Genomic DNA, 16460 nt, shown 5'->3' with positions numbered 1-16460 from the left:
GTGTTTGACCCACGCTAGTTCGGGCCTGATTTGGCCTCTCAAACTTGACTCTAAGCTGGGCCTGACGTCAGTCTTGTTCCAGCTGGTGGTCCTAATGATGAAGAACCTACGGCAGACTTTTCAAACACAAGCTCAAAATATGAAATGCAAAAATTGGCCAAGAGGTATGTTCCATTACTTGGCAGCATAGACCCTATAAAAGATTTAAAAAAAACACACTGCCCAGTCACCTCTCTGCAGCGTGTTCCCCAGGGCACAGCTCTGGTCTGTTTGAAGATCAAAGCAGCTGAGGTAAAACAGCATGTTTACAGGTGTTGGGAAATTGAAAATTTCCTTGGCTGAGTGTGGTTTTCCAATGGGAGAGGAAGTCTTTACGCTTGTACGTGTGTGTTGGCGTCTATGTGAAGGGGGGGGGGCATGACGAGTTTGTTGTTATTCACAAGCACCTGCACCCTCACAGCAACTTGTTCCAGATACAGTATGCATAGAGTTCATGCACACCAAAGATGTGCATGAACTCTGAAGACATTTTTGTCTTTTTAAACCCAAGCGGCGCTATTAGCCACTGTGGGCCTGCTTGGTTTTGTGTTTGGCTTTCCAGATAATTGGTCTTTGATGTCACACCTGCTCCCTTCTGTGGAAGAGCCTTGGCTGCAGCAGCAAAGAGTTACCTGAAAAACGTCTCGCATTAACAGCACATTACCCATTGTGGCGAATACAGAGAGTTGGCAAGGTGTTGTGTCGGAGCCATATTGAGAACCTCGCTGCAAAAGCAACAGCAGGGGAGGATGCTGAGTTTGTGAGGGATTAGTTGAATTCTAACACTTTTTTAGGGGGGGGGGACCACAACAATGAGCACACCTCAGTCAAGCTGGAGTATGTCATTTACTCTGCACCGCTCCACTTTGTGTTCCTCTGTGTGCATGAGAGAACCAGTCATGCCAAGCTTTTCTGCATGAAAGGGAGAGTGTTAAGCTTTTTGAGGCTATTTGTGCTTCTGACTCTGTAGTGTTTGTGTCCGATGGGAGGCGCCTGCGCCAGCTTCCTTAAAGGAGTAGGGGGTTTTGTTTGTTTCTCCGCCGTGCCAGGAGAAGTGACAGCCATTCCGGCTCTTTCACAGAAAACACATTCATCTGTGTGAGAAAAGGCGGCCGCTGAACTCAGATGAAAGGCCGCAGGGGCTGGGCTTGCACAGGAAGGCAGACTGTACATCGACTTCAGTACAAACACAAAACAGGCCATGTCACAGACAGACGGACAGACAGACAGAGGGAGGGAAGGAGATCCAGACAGAGAGATAAGAAAAAGAAAGGAAGAAAGAGAGATTACTTTCCTCAATAAACAGAAGCTAACAATGCATTTAAGAAAGAAAAGTATGGAATTACACTGAACTGGAGTTAATATGTTGATATTTTAATTATATATATGATTCACTTAGTAATAAGCTATAGCCTACCATACTGGTCTACTGAACTGACCTCTCTATTAACTGCAGAGTTAGAGACACACAGAGATAAATATTATTACAAAGGCCCATGTCACTAACAGTATGCATGCAACCAGCCACTATAATTCATATCAGCCCATAAAAATCAACATTTTATTTTAGGTTTCTATAGAAACTACAAGGTAAAAAAACAGCCGCAATATAACATTTTATTGTATGTTTTAGTATTATTTAATTAGCCGGATATTTATAAGTAATGTGAATTCAATATTGTTGAATAGTTCTTTTTTTTTATATTTTGTAAAATGTATTGTCCATATCAAAATATATTTAGGGCAAGCAGGCCCGCTGTATGAGGTGCTGCTTGTGTGACTATGAATAACAAAGGCCGGCGAACGGACACATTCATTTCATTAGGGCACTTCGAATTCAATTAGAGTATATGGCGTTTGTTTTAAAAAGTTCTCTCTCAAAACACAGTGGCCGACAAACTCTTCATGAGCGTCTCTGTTGTTTCTACCGAGGAGGCCCATTTGGGAAGTATCATATTGAGAAACGAATTTGTTTTAAAGGATACGAATTTTATGTTTTTGAATTTTAAGGCAGGTTTTATTTTTGTATTCCTTAATTTAAATGTGGGTATTGACAGGTTTCACCACGACGCAGCCATTCATAAAAATAAAAGAACAGCGTATCGTCTGGAAACACTGAGCATACTCCACGTGTGATTACCTCCATGTGAACGAGGACAAAGCGCGTTCAGGGGGAACCAGCGTAACTTTTATGTGCAATATTTATTTCATTATTTATTGCATCTGATTTTTTTTTTTTAAGTGGCAAAATTTGCTGTTGACTTGGGAACAATTCATTTTGGCATTTACAAACGTGTGCATTTGTGTAAAAAGAAAGTAATGATGATAATATAAATATCGTTGTTGGTTCGTTGTAGTTATGATAGAATTATAGGACAGGCCGTTTATTTATCTCTTCATTCATTCATTCATTTGCATTGTGATAATTCTGACACTGTGTAATTATACCTACAGACATTTTCTATTATTATTTTACAACACTTCCTTGTAATTATTAAAGCTGTCTGTTATTTTAAAGACATGTAAGTCACTTTTTTAGTCCTTAAATGCTGCTTATCATTGCGACCTCCGCGTGCTTCAAATGGCTTCACACAAGTCAAGTCATAGAAAAAGGTCAAACCTGTGTTACGACAAAACATAAAAACAAACACAATATTTGCCTTTAACAAACACATGAGGGGGGGGGGGAAGAATAACGCCCTCCATAGGATGATGAATTATGAATGACAGAGCAGTTATCTATGATGGGGGTAAGTTAGGCTGCTACTGTAGTATTATACCTACAACCGTTAAATGAGAAATATTTATGCAAAAACACAAGAGTGATGTACCCAACATGGCGAGAAAAACAAGTTAACCATGCACAATTAGTGTGCGTTTGTGTGCGCGCGCTTGAGTGAGAGAGGGAGTGGAAGCGAATTCATCAATTGTTATCAAAACTGCAGCTTCACATCCACAGTCACCTGAATGGACTGATAGGTGCTGCGTGTTGCAGCCCAACAAGTAGAGCCTGAAACGACGCGCGAAACGGGACCGGTTTCATTTCAGTCCCCGGAGGCCTCCAATCGCCGCGCGCTCTTCCTCAAACTTCAAACCCGCAACACAGCTGACACAAGAACTATTTGAGCTCGTTTAGTGAAAACTACAAAAAAAGCTTAATGTTTGTCAATGTTTGTCCCGAATATCGACACGCTGACCCCTTTGTCAACTGGTGTGGATAAAAAAAATGTGTCCACCTCATAAGTCTGCACCTCTTCCTCTCTCACAAACACACATACACACACACACACACACACACACACACACACACACACACATTCACACACCAGCGGGGGCGCAGCACTCATCTTCACTGACTTAGCCTAGATAAATTCTGTAAAAAAACAATATATATATATATATACTGTATATTCTTTTTTTCATTCTCAAATAATTGTCCTAAGCTGCATTGAACGAACACACCCGCTATGCTATAACAAACTGCGAATGCATTATTTAATTCAGGTAATCTACGTCATGAATCCATGTAAAAAATAAATAAGAATAAATACAAAAACTGCTGTTTCTCATTTTCTCTTATTAAATCAACGTGTCATAAAGGGGGTGATGTTAAAGAGAGATACTGGCTATTCGGATCGTGCTAATGAAAAAGAGGCTTGAACTAGTTTAATTGTTCAATATCTATCATACAGTATCATGCCATAAATAAAACATTACCCTCAAATAGAGATTGTTTTGGTGAATAAAAACGTAGACGTTCCAGGCAGGTTATCCTCTCCTTTAACCCCACCTCCTCCTCCTCCTCCTCTTCATCCTCTGTGCTGCAACAACGCCACTTTTAAACACACTCATGCAGAACGGTTCAAATTGCTCGCTGAACTCATTACGTGACCTCGAAGATTTTCCGCCTGAACTTTGGCCTGAGTCCATGCGTGACTCCTGAAAAACCCCACCGAGGCTACAAGAGCTCCAGGCCCGGTGAGAGGCAGGTTAGGGTGTGTGTGTGTGTGTGTGTATGTGCGTGTGCTCTGACGGTATCCTTACAGTAGCCTAATGCACAAGGAGCTGTGAGAAGGAGAAGAAGAAAAAAGCTTCCTTCTCCCCGGATCAATATCGGCGCAGCAGGAGCCGAACAGGAACCGGCATCGACGCACTGTGTGGAGCTGACCTTTCCCACTCCCCACAGGTCACACCTTCCTCCGCCGGAGAGGTCAGCGGGGTCGTTAGGATGCTGTTTACAAGCTGCATATAAACCAATATCTCTCCCTGAGACAAGCTCATCTCAGTTTGCATACTTTTGCCGGAAAAAAAAGTTTGCCCTCTTTTGATTGGCTGATGATGTAAATACGTGACGTAGGAACCCAACAAACCTATTGAAAGTTTTTTTTAAAGAGAGCAAAAGCGTAGGTTTTAAGCATAGGTTCTAATTGATTTGTGTTGATATCACTGCCTGGTTGTAATCAGATGATCCTACCAGTCTCTTTTTTTGCCACATCGGTCTTTGAGCAGCCCGTAATGGCAGACAACGTTATAGCCTGCAGTCATAGCAGCTCCATGACACAGACAGTGTGCCACTTGCTTCAAGATTCAGCCTGCAGCAGTGATCCACCAAAGTCCCACTGTTTTCTGTGTTCCTGAACGTCAACCAAGCACAAATCATACAACAGCAACATAAGGCCATGCATCACCCAAAACAACCAAGCAGCCAGCTGACACTGTTATTCTCCTTCAGCCTATTTAATTCCTATATTAACCATAATATAGGCCCACTCGGATCGCACTATTCCTTCTACAAAGAGCCTCAGATCTGTGTGAGCAACACCAGCTCTCCTTCAGCAATCTATATATTTCCCCACAATGCAGTCAAAATTTAGAAGGGTCTGAACGAACTGCGGGGGGGGGGGGGCTACAAACACAGGCTACAAACCAGAGCACGAAGAAGCTCTCAGCAGAGACTGCAGGCCCATAAGCCGAGTCAAGTTCAAGTTCAGCAGCTCCTGTGCAGTGAAGTGTCTATGGTGTGTGTGTGTGATAGGGGGAGGGGTCACATTTACAGGCTGTGTTTTCAAATAAACTCAGTAACTGACCTGAGAAAATATAAAGTGAGTTTAGAGATACGATACAGGGAAGAGGTAGCTTAGCTGCTTTTCCTCTAACGGCAGAATGAAGATGCTTCTTTTGCTTGAATTAAACTCTGCTACACATCTTTTTAAACTAGTTAGAATGCTCTGCCTTGTCACACACAAAGAAAATTTGTGTGTGACCGTGCACACAGTTCACTAAAATTCCCCCTAAATCTCCTGTTGTTTTTCTTTTGCACCACAACAGCCACGTCGTTTACGGCCCTGTAAGCATGCTTTGCAAAGCTTGAGGTATAAGACACCATAATGTCCTTTAACACCAGGACAAGAATCAAGAAGAGTTTTATAACTAAAAGCCTCCCAAACATGGAACTCACTGAGCCGCGCCAGCAGCAGGCAAACCAGAAAGCAATGGGGAAAAAGTCAAAAGGGAATATTTAGCACTTGCAACACCTTTTATTATATTTGTATGCAGTAAAATTCTTATCACAATAAGGAAGGAAACACCTCTTAAAACTTTGAACAAAAGCACATAACGAAACAACTGCCCATGTTTAGCTCGCAATTGTACATATTTATAGTAAAGAAACATTCTTTTATAAATACTGTTTCATCTGTAGCAAGTAAATACCATAATTTAATTACAAATGGATAAATATGGCAGTTGATATTTACAAAAAGAAGGGTGTGTAGTTACAGAAAATTGAACGGCACAACGTTTATTTTCCTCACAATCCCCCAGATAGTATTTCACAATTCAAACTTGCAAAGCACAAAACATCACAAGTTAAAGCCCAGCAAAACTAAAAAATATACATTCACAAGCGTAATATTGTGGTCTGTTGGAGTTAAATGTTAACTTTGGCACTCGTTCCAGTTTATAGATGTTTAGTATAGTACAATCAATTTGCCTCAGGATCACAATATTTAACATTATAGTACAATTGTTTATTGTAATATGTGCACTAAAAGTCCAGTTAGAGAAATAGCTACCATGGAAGGAACATCTATACACCAAAGACTGACAAACTATCACAACCGATGGGGAAAGTGGGCTTTTAGTAATTATTTACAATATGAAATACACCTCGACTATTATACATATTTTCCTCTGTTGATAATCCTCATCTTCCCTGGTGGAAAAAAAAATATTAAAATAAACAAAATGTTTTGTGTGCCCCTCGCGTGCACGTGTCCCAAATCTCCTGCTGAATGGTCCAGTGCTGTGAAGTGACTGTGTGTCGCTTCGTTTCAGCTCAGTCCTACACATACCATTCACTGAAATTGGAGGATAGGCCACTGTGGCTGGTGGTGTTGTGCACCACCGAGGCTGGGGACAGGTTGGTGTTGCTGTGTGTCTCGGCGGTGGGAGACACCAGGCCTGGAGGTGTGGAGGACTCGTAGCCGGAGCTGGCTGCTGGTGAGGAGTCTGATGGTGGTGGTGGTGGGGAGGCTTCGTGGACCTGGGGGGGGGGGGAGGATAAATTAGTGTTTACAATCAGGCACTAAGGGAAAGAATTTAGATGAGAATGAATGATGCACAATATATATTAATTTAAAATACACCATAATACGTTATGGAGGCCTGGCACACACACACACACACACACACACACACACAAACACACACACACACACATTTCCTGGCATATTTACCTTCATGTGTTTTCGTAGAGAGCTGGGGTGTGTGTAGGACTTGTCGCACATTTTGCAGAGGTAAGGCTTGTCCGACGTGTGAACGTGCATGTGTTTTTTTCGGTCGCTGCTGTTTGCAAACCTTCTGTCGCAGCCTTCAAACTCACACTGGAAGGGCTTCTCTCCTGCACGAAAAAAAAAGAAAAGAAGAAATGTCAGAATTTTTCCCCCACATCATTTTTTCACAGAGAAATTCCTCTGGCTGAGTGTGTAACAACAAGGAGCTGTGCAGCTCATTGGATGCGTAAAAATTCAAACGCAAACATTTACAAAATAACAAAGTTATGATTTAGTGTGAACGCGCGTTGCCTTAAATTCACAGCAATCGGTGTCAGTTTTAAAACAACTCGTAGCGTGTCCTCCCCCCATGTGCGAAATTCAAAGTTTAAGGCTGTTTTCAGAACAGAGATGAGTCGGAGTAAAGGGGGGGGGGGGCGGTTCATAAATAATGCGCATAGTGATTTGGAAGGGGGTTGGAGAGAGGGGGGTGTGTGTGTGGGAGGGGGGTAAGGCCGTCCTCAGTGGGCCCTACAGAAGGCGAACCATTTGCCTGGGAGACAATAAAAATCTAATTAGCACCTGACCGATGGCGCCCACACCGTAATGTATTTCCCCCAAGAAAAATAAGTCCAGGAAAAAAATGTGATGAGCGGGGCCGGTAACGGCCTCCCGTCTGGCACGTTTAGCTCTTATCTTATCTATGAAGGGCGCAGGATACGAACACAAAAGGCGATCCTCACCATTTAAAAACACCTCCCCACAACACGCAGCTGAATAAAAACTAAATCCATTAGAAGAGTTCGGTGTAAATAATTTATACTACCGACAAATCCCGTTCTGGATGTTATGGGCTATCGAACGCGAGCTATACGAGAACAAGCTCCACTAAGGAAACCAATTGATGTGATTTACTCCACCAGCCTGTCTGCACGCAACGCGCTCCCACTGTCCCCTTTGACCCAATTCTTTTTTTTTCTTGCAAAGTCCACCCCCCCCCCAAAACTGTAAAACATCGGCAGGCCCTGTCTGTTTATTTTCTACACGTTTGGAGAAATGTTAAAAATGTAAAATGTGCCCGTGCAATACCCCGCTATTATAAACTAATGTGTCCCCCCCTCTCTAGCTCTCGTTCTCTTGGACGTGCTCCTAAATCTCCTCTGTCCGTTTCTACGAATACTATCGACTTTAGCAGCCTGAAATAGTCGCTGATAATTAGATCTTAATTCGTGTTTTCGTTGGCACGGCGCGTGTTTACAACAGCGAAATAAACGCACACTCCGGCTTAGTAGCAACAAACCGTATTACTCGAAACAAAAAAATAATAAAAAGAAGAACAACAATATAAAGCCCCTCGTATTGTTTTGTGATATTTACCTGTGTGCGTTCTCTTGTGTATCTTCAAGTTTTCCGACCGCGCGAACACCTTCCCGCAGCCGGGGAACGGGCACGGGAACGGCTTCTCCCCGGTGTGCACCCGAATGTGGTTCACTAGTTTGTATTTCGCCTTGAACGGCTTGCTCTCCCGGACACAGTCCTCCCAGAAGCAGATGTGGTTGGTCTGCTCCGGGCCACCAACGTGCTCCACCGAGACGTGCGTGACCAGCTCGTGCATGGTGCTGAAAGTTTTGCTGCAGCTCTTCTTCGGGTTGCTGAGCTGCTCGGGGTCGATCCACTTGCAGATGAGCTCCTGCTTGATGCACTGCTGCCGCATGTAGCGGAAGAAGGCACCGGGGTGGTGGTGGGCTGCCATGTTCATCCCCATGTTCATATTCATGGAGCCGTACTGGTTGTGCAGCTGCGCCGCTGAGTACGGGTCGGTCCTCGGGCTGGAGACCTGGTGGTACTGCTCGGAGCGTCCGAAAACCTCCCCGGGTAGTCCGAGTCTCATTTGCCCGTTGAGGACGTTCGGGGAGCCGTGGGACCCGTGCTGGTCGTGGATCCCCGGGAACAGAATGTGGCCTTGAGAGTCTGTATGGGAGTGATGCAGGGACCCCGTCGCGGGGCCAAAAATAGCATGCTGGCTGCTCGCCGGAGAGGACTCTCCGAAGCCGCGGCTGCGAAAGAGAAAGTCCCTGGTGGAGTTAAAAGGCGAGCTCGCGTACGACGTGACATGGGCGGCATGAGCCCCCAGAGCCGCGGCGGGGTAGCCCGGCGCCTGGCTGGTGAAGGCAGAGCTCTGTCCCGGAGAGAGGTCGTGGTTGAGCTTAAACGCGCCCATGTGCGCGGAGTCCACGAAGCTGTTCTGTGCCAAACTCAAGTCTCTCTCCTGCATCTCGCTCGCCGAGTGATGCCTGGCAAACGACCCCACTCCCAGTCCGGGGAACTGGTGACCAGCATCCAGTAACATGATTGCAGCAGGGGTTTTGTTGTTGTTTGTTTGTTTGAATCAGATCAGGGCTGTACGGCCAATAAGTTAAAGAACAAAATCAAATGCTGGTGAGCAACGATTCAACTTCCAAACCTTGGAAACACCATATCAAATTTAAACAACTGCTGCTCCACTCACGAGGAGAAGGGGAAAGAAAAAAAAAGAAATCAGCTCGGCTTATCGGATCTACTTCTTAGTGAAGTTGTGCCTCAAAAAAAATCCAAACGGAGTGAGGAGTTTCCCCGTGTCCTCTTCTCTTGACTGCGACAGTTGGGCTGCGTTCAACAACCACCCACCCCCCCCAAAGAAAAAAAAATCCCCCCCAAAAATATGCACTCGAAGAATGAAATAATTATCTTACTGGGTGTCCTCTGCGCGCACAGAGCGAGAGTATAGCTGGAACATCTCAGTGTAAAAACGCCGTACCGATCGTGAGGGGGCATGGAATTTATTTCTCCGGGCTCGTCTGCGTTTATCGCGGAGGGTCCCTGTTTCTCCGTGGACTGACTCTACCTCCTCTTCCGCCCCCTTTAAACTGGAGCCCGTTCATTCGCTCCTCGCGGTCTCATTGGCCGCCGCGCCTCATCAATCCCAGGTGCCCCTCCAATAGCAGGTAGCGCTCTGGCGACTTAATAGCGCAACGCCATTTTTTCCACTAATAATTACCGCCTACTTTTAGGAGAGGATTTTTTTTTTTTAGAGGGGGGATATATACAACCGGAGGGATCACGACAAGAGAGAGGAGAGGACATGTTTTGTTTGTTTAAATTAGTTTAAATAAGAAATTGGTTACTGTTTTTCATTTATTTTTTTAAAGCCTAAATATAATGCTGTAGCTCTGTGTATTTTACATTTCTGAATAATATTTAAAAAACAATCACGCTCATCTATCAGCATATAGAGCCGTGTTATTAAATATCAATTAACCACCATGATATCTACAATTGCACTATTACACGCACGCCAGTAAAAGTGTAAACTGATTTCCAGGCATCTTCACTCCTATAAAGCATCCTATGACGTTGGAATATTAAATCATTTTATTGACCCCCAATGTCTTCTAAAATACTGGGGGGTGCTTTAAGTCTCCTTGGCAAATAGAAAAAAAACATAAATGCAAGAACACACCTTTTCTTTGTAGAAATGGGCTGAATGTACTGCTGTAACAACTCCCACTTTTTATTATTGTTTTTTTAAAAAGCACGAGAACATGTAATAATAAATAGCTCTATTAAAACACACCACCTATACATGTCCGAAGGCTGCTATAATGACCTTTCGTTAAGTTAAGATGGAGTTCTCTCCATCTGATTCCTCGCAGCTGAAAAAGCATATGTGGCTCCATATGGAGTCCACTGCTGTAGAACCACAACTGGGCCTTTAGCGGTGCTCCGCTGCTCGCACCGTAACCAACCGCCCATGCTTGTTGTTTGGTTCTTCTTATTTTTGTTTTCAACGGTTCCATAGGTTGCTGGTTCTGGTTCTCACGTTCCACCGCAGCCATTCAGTGACATGTTCTGGGTGGTGTGAGCTGCGTTTGGATCCGTGTTAACCATTTAGTGACCTGGTCGAGCCTTGATGGATGTGATGGAGTGTTGTAAGTGTTATTGAATGAGATGTGTTGGTGCTCTGGATGAGGTTTTTTAGCACAAACATGTAGAACCGACCCAGGAAAGTCATTAAAATAAAAAATTATTTGTTTCATTTACTGGCAACTTCCCATTACAAGCATGCACCGAATCCTGCCTGCAAATGGAGATATATACACACACAGGCCATGCACCACATCTGCTCATTCACCCACAAGTCAAAGGAAGTTTACTTACATTTTCACCAACTCAAAAATCCCACAAGTTGTCCCGTTCCACACACACACACACACACACACACACATATTTTCCCTCTGCCTGCTTCAGTCCTCCGGTGCTCCTGTAAGCAGGCAAGTAATGGAGAAGGAGAGGGAAACGTTTAAACTTTTTTTTGGTGAAATTGTGTGCGTCTCTTAGCTCGGAGTGGGACAGGCTGAGCGTTGTGTGTGCCATTCTTCCCAGTCTATTTCAGCCCGCACCACAGGAAACGCAGGAGCTGATCCAAGTTCAAAGTCACGTCTGCCGACCCTTATAAGAAGCTCTTTATTTCTCTGGAGAAAAAAAAACCTTCCCCAGATAGAGAGAAAAGCGAAATTAAAAAGAATGGAGGAGAAAAGAAAAAAATCTAGCGGGTATAGAGAGGCACATGGCTGCTTCTGCTTGTAGAAGAAAGAGGGTCCTGCCTATTGAAAACCCCCTAAGACCCGTATTTCAACAGGTTCTAGTACCAGCAACACTGAGACGAGGCTCCGCGGATTCTTTAAAGCGAAATTACAGGAAATAGGTTGTGATCTGAAGTTACAGCTTTAAGTATGACGCAGAGCTAATCGATAAAGTCAGCAGCCTCGATCACATAAAGGCGCACTGCCGTGCCTGTGTGCGCGCGCGTGTGTGTGTTATAGTTGAGGGGCCAAAGGCGTATTCCTCCTCTCTGCTATCATGACAATATCAATATGTTGACACACTGGAAGGTTACTGTGTGGCTCCCGTGACCTTGTGTTTCATGGATGTTTGACCCATGACCCGTTAAAACCACATATGTTGCACTCTTGACTCCATTTGGTAAAATAACCCTGTTTATGACAAAGAGTCTTTGTTTTAGAGGGAGGGAGAGAGAGAGAGAGAGAGAGAGAGAGAGAGAGAGAGAGAGAGAGAGAAAGGGAGCGGGAGATAGAAGCTAGGAAGCTATAAGTCAATCAAAATGAACCCGCTCCTTCCAGAAAGTTCAGATAACAGTTTCTTTAGATCGTTTTAAAGAGGTGCTACATAGACCCATTTCCCCTCATTTGACAAGGCAGAATATGATATATGTGTGTCAGCAACGGGCGACACATTGTGACCAGGAATTTTATTTTTTTTAAATGTGCACGTGCACGACATTCACAGATTGCCACGGTTACGGGACCACGGTGACCCCCCCCCCCCCCCCCCCTGCCTTCGCAGCAAAAGTATAATTCTTGTTGTTAATTCTGTGGGATTATGGGTCTCATTTAATGTGGTGTTTCATTTAATGCGTATGAAATAGGGCCCCCCCCCTTTAAACAAATCATAAACAGTGCACCCACTGCTCCTCGTGTGTTTTATGAGTTTCCAGATGCTCTCATTGGAGCTGGGCATGTTTTATTTATTTCACTAAATCACGAAAACACGTGCTCATTTTTTTGGGTGACTTTTAAATCATAAAAAATACAGATATGACAGTCATTGTGGATAATAAAAATGAGCAGCTGTTCATGAACAATAAACTGGAGCAGGCAGAACAACCAACTATACAGAGACCAATCATATCTAACTGTTAATTAATACATATTTATTGTTGTTATTATTATTATTTATGTATTTATTTTTGCAGAACTATAGCACGTTATGTATCCGCTGTAAAAAGTGTTGACACACACTTTCTATTCAAAGCATTTGTTTCTGCTGAATATCAAGTTCATAAATCAGCTTTTCCCACATGGAGCGCGTGCAACAGGCCCCATAACAGTGTAAAGCCTTCCCTCTCGAGCACGGTGGAAATCAATTATAGAACATGGTCCTGAGTGGGGAAATGTGGTGTTCATTATATACTTGAAGTTTTACTTTCTTTCTTTTTATTTAAGGCCAGCTGCCGTTGGAGTTACACAAACTCTGATGACGTGGTGATTTGTAGTTTTGAGCTCCCACAGATCGATTGGAAAGGTGTCTGAATGAAGACGTATCGATGACAGATACACGTCCTGCTGTCAACAGGGACTATTCGAATGGTGTGATCCGTCCGATGGGCAACTTAAACACACGTTTGTGTTGCCAACCTCAATTATAATCAAAATGACAAACGGTTGGTAAATAATGCTGAGAATAAAAAATAAATACATGGCACCTTTTCAGGTCCAAGACATTCACCGACACTATATACTATAACGCTGTGATACTCCTGTCTTAGTTTACTGTTTGGTGTGTAACACACGCTGAGGTCGGCCTGCACTTGTAATATATTTAAGCCAAGATAAATTCTTTTTTTATTGGGGCATTATGAAAAAGTGCGTGAACTAATAAGAATGTAAGACATGTTTATTGTTTTTTCCTAACTTCAGCATTTTAGTGTGTTTGGGTTGACAGCCTACACTGCCCATAATTCATATTAAAACTCATTTGAATTAAAGTGCAGCAGTAATAATATTTCTATGAAGATTGGGAGGGCTGTGGTATTCATATAATAACTGCAAGAAGGGGAATAGGGTTCAAATGAACAATAGTTCCCAATAAAAAATAGCAAAGAAGTATCAAATATTTCTCTGGTGATTTTATTTAATTTATTGTATCCAATCACCATTTTCCGGTATTTTATTTTCCGGTGAAATAGTTTGTATAATTTAGACATGCAATAACTTTCCACAGGTTCGGTTTTGTAATTTATGTTTTCCTGACAAATCATGTGAAGTCTTAGGAGCTTTTTTCTAAATCCTTCTCGATAACTAAAAATAATAATAATATTCAAACGCTTAATAAATATACTTTGCGCCCTCACCGTTGTCCTCTCTACACATCTATACACCGGTCACATACATATCTCCACCAGCAGCGGGCTTCTTTTACGCGCTCTCTCTCTCTCTCTCTCTCTCTCTCTCTCTCTCTCTCTCTCTCTTACTCTCTCTCTCTCTCTCTCTCCCCCTCTCTCTCTCTATTTCAACGGCAACATCGAATCAATAGTAAAGACACTTTACCAGAGATAAACTGGGCTGCATTTGTCACATAAAAACTGACATCTCGGTCATCCACATGCGCCGGTAAAACACGGAGAGAGCCGCGCAAAAAAAAAAGAGAAGAAAAAGAAAAACAACAACACAGATCTGCTGGTAACTTTGTGAGTACAACTTTTTGGAGTCAACAGCGATAAAGAGAGTGAGGGGGCGGAACCCTGCTGAGCCCCTGCGCTGAACGACAGCCAATCGCTTCGTTCTCCTAACTGCCAGTCACCAAAATCCGTCCAATACCCGCGGTGCCATTTCTAAACTGTATTCCCCACTGTGTCCTCCAACTGTTGTATGTTCTGCCAATCGCTTGAGGACAGAGTGGGAAAAGGGAGCAAGCAGAGTTAGAAGCCGGACAAAATAACTTATAGAGCCCCTTATATACATATTTTCCTAATGTTTTAGAGAGCGTGGCGGGGTGAGAAACAATCGCGGTGAGCGCGGATGGACTTGTCAGTGTAGTTATGGAGCCCCCTTTAAGCAAGAGGAATCCGGCGTTAAGATTAGCGGATTTGGCAGCGACTCAACCCCTTCCTCATCAGAATATGACAGGCTTCCCGGGGCTAGGGGGGCATCACCCTCTCTCCCACCATGCCCACCTCCACCCTGGGGAGCTGGGCAACGACCCCGGAGTGGCACTCACTCCATTTGGACCAGAGCACATGGCACAGACAAACGCTCTCAAACTTAGCCCGTCTCATCACATTCAGAGCCACCACGAAGCCCAGACCGCGGCGTCCTTCACTTCTGCCCAGACCACAGTCGGTTTCCCCGTGGCTCACCCCCACTCAGGCTACTCAAGCAGCAGGGACTTCATCCTCAGGAGAGAACTCTCAGCCTCTGCTATGCATGCACTTGGCGACCAGCATAGTTCCGCCTCCTCCCCTCATCACCATGGCATGTTCATCTCCCCAACAGGTGCTTACGGGCACGCGGAGAGCGGGGCCCATTCCCTCTTCACTGGACTCCACGACCAGGCGTCCCCAGGTGCCCACCACCACCACCACCATGCCCTCAACGGGCAGATGCGCCTGGGTATACCGGGGGACATCTACGGCAGGCCGGAGCACTTCGGCCACAGGCCGGAGCACTATGGACCGTCTTCCCTCCATAGCTACAACTCCATGAACCTCAATGTGAACATCGCGTCTGCTCCTCACGGAGCGGCAGGGGCGTTTTTGAGGTACATGCGGCAGCCCATCAAGCAGGAGCTGATCTGCAAGTGGATCGACCAGGACCAGAGTCAGAAGAAGCCCTGCTCGAAGACTTACAGCACCATGCACGAGCTGGTCAACCACGTCACGGTGGAGCACGTCGGGGGACCGGAGCAGAGCTCCCACGTCTGCTTCTGGGAGGAATGTCCGCGGGAAGGGAAGGCTTTCAAGGCGAAGTACAAACTGATAAATCACATCCGAGTTCACACCGGGGAGAAGCCATTCCCGTGTCCTTTCCCGGGCTGTGGGAAAGTGTTCGCGCGATCGGAGAATTTAAAGATTCACAAGAGGACGCACACAGGTCAGTACTTCTACATTGTGTCATCTGGGGGGCTGGTGGAAATCATCGATCATTAGAATCTACTCTCGTGTTGGTCTTCATATCTTAAACGGATGGTGAGTGGGACTGTGCGTAAATGCGCACACAAGCGGGGGGAAAGTTGTATTCAGTGACGCCTTCGCACCCTCAGTTTTTCATTTCCTTTCTTTAAATGTAAACTTTTGTACTACTCGGCCAGACGCCGGCGGTAGCCGTGAGGAGGATTAAGGGCATATGATTTGTAAAACGTGCTTACGTATACGTGCAGGACAGTACTGGAACACGCGTAAATGTAATTATCCTCAGGCGTGGGACGTTTACGCCAGTTTATGTAGTGACGAGTGTGTGTGTGTGTGTGTGTGTGTGTGTGTGTACGGTATGCGATATCTACATATTAAGATATTTATTTAGTTGCATGCATCTGAGTTACTGTGAACCAACAGTATGTGCTATAGGCTACAGACGCTGCACTCAAGAACAATTGCCAAAAACAAGTGCGTCGAGGTGAATTGTTGGCCAGAGTTGCACGGTGCTTAAAAGTTCAAGACAGCGAGTAACGGCACGCTTGCGTTCTACAACATTCGAACCTCACGAAATGCTCTTTTTGAGAGTTGTTGTTGTTTTTGTCGTCGTCATTACACAGATAGAGGTCGTATTTTGGCTAATGTGGCTCTATTTTTTTGGCCTCACACACCCACCAACGACAAGCCTCCACACCTCACAGAACGATGCAAAATCCCCAGGGAAATACATGAGTCATCTACCAAAAATATAGAAGTCACGAGGAAGTCAGAGCTACACCTTCTTACCGCAACGTACACTGCCCTCCAACATGTAACTTAATAAAAGAAAGAGAAATGCATGTTTCCCATTTGAGAGTGACAGTGTGTGTGTGTGTGTGTGTGTGTGTGTGTGTGTGTGT

General features: G+C 44.5%; 2 protein-coding genes across 2 annotated transcripts in view; one reads left to right on the top strand and one right to left on the bottom strand.

The window, feature by feature from the left end:
- Nucleotides 1–5556: 5556 nt before the first annotated feature.
- Nucleotides 5557–10992, bottom strand: zic2a (zic family member 2 (odd-paired homolog, Drosophila), a). Its single transcript, XM_031870121.1, has 3 exons — nucleotides 8190–10992; nucleotides 6777–6940; nucleotides 5557–6583 (listed from the first exon to the last, which is right to left on the bottom strand). The coding sequence occupies exons 1-3, from the start codon at nucleotides 9160–9162 to the stop codon at nucleotides 6383–6385; spliced, it is 1338 nt and encodes a 445-aa protein (XP_031725981.1). The 5' UTR covers nucleotides 9163–10992; the 3' UTR covers nucleotides 5557–6382.
- A 3015-nt stretch (nucleotides 10993–14007) lies between these two features.
- The window catches only part of zic5 (zic family member 5 (odd-paired homolog, Drosophila)), a 4692-nt gene continuing 2239 nt past the window's right edge, over nucleotides 14008–16460 (top strand). The window contains exon 1 of the mRNA XM_031870200.1: nucleotides 14008–15520. Within this exon, the coding sequence (XP_031726060.1) occupies nucleotides 14470–15520 (1051 nt within the window). The 5' untranslated portion in view covers nucleotides 14008–14469. The remainder of the gene's footprint in view (nucleotides 15521–16460) is intronic.

This window comes from Anarrhichthys ocellatus, unplaced genomic scaffold (genome assembly GCF_004355925.1).
Source record: "Anarrhichthys ocellatus isolate YVR2014 unplaced genomic scaffold, GSC_Weel_1.0 scaffold51, whole genome shotgun sequence".
Taxonomy (NCBI): domain Eukaryota; kingdom Metazoa; phylum Chordata; class Actinopteri; order Perciformes; family Anarhichadidae; genus Anarrhichthys; species Anarrhichthys ocellatus.
The sequence above is the reverse complement of the archived record's forward strand: the minus strand, read 5'-3'. Positions and strand labels throughout refer to the sequence as shown.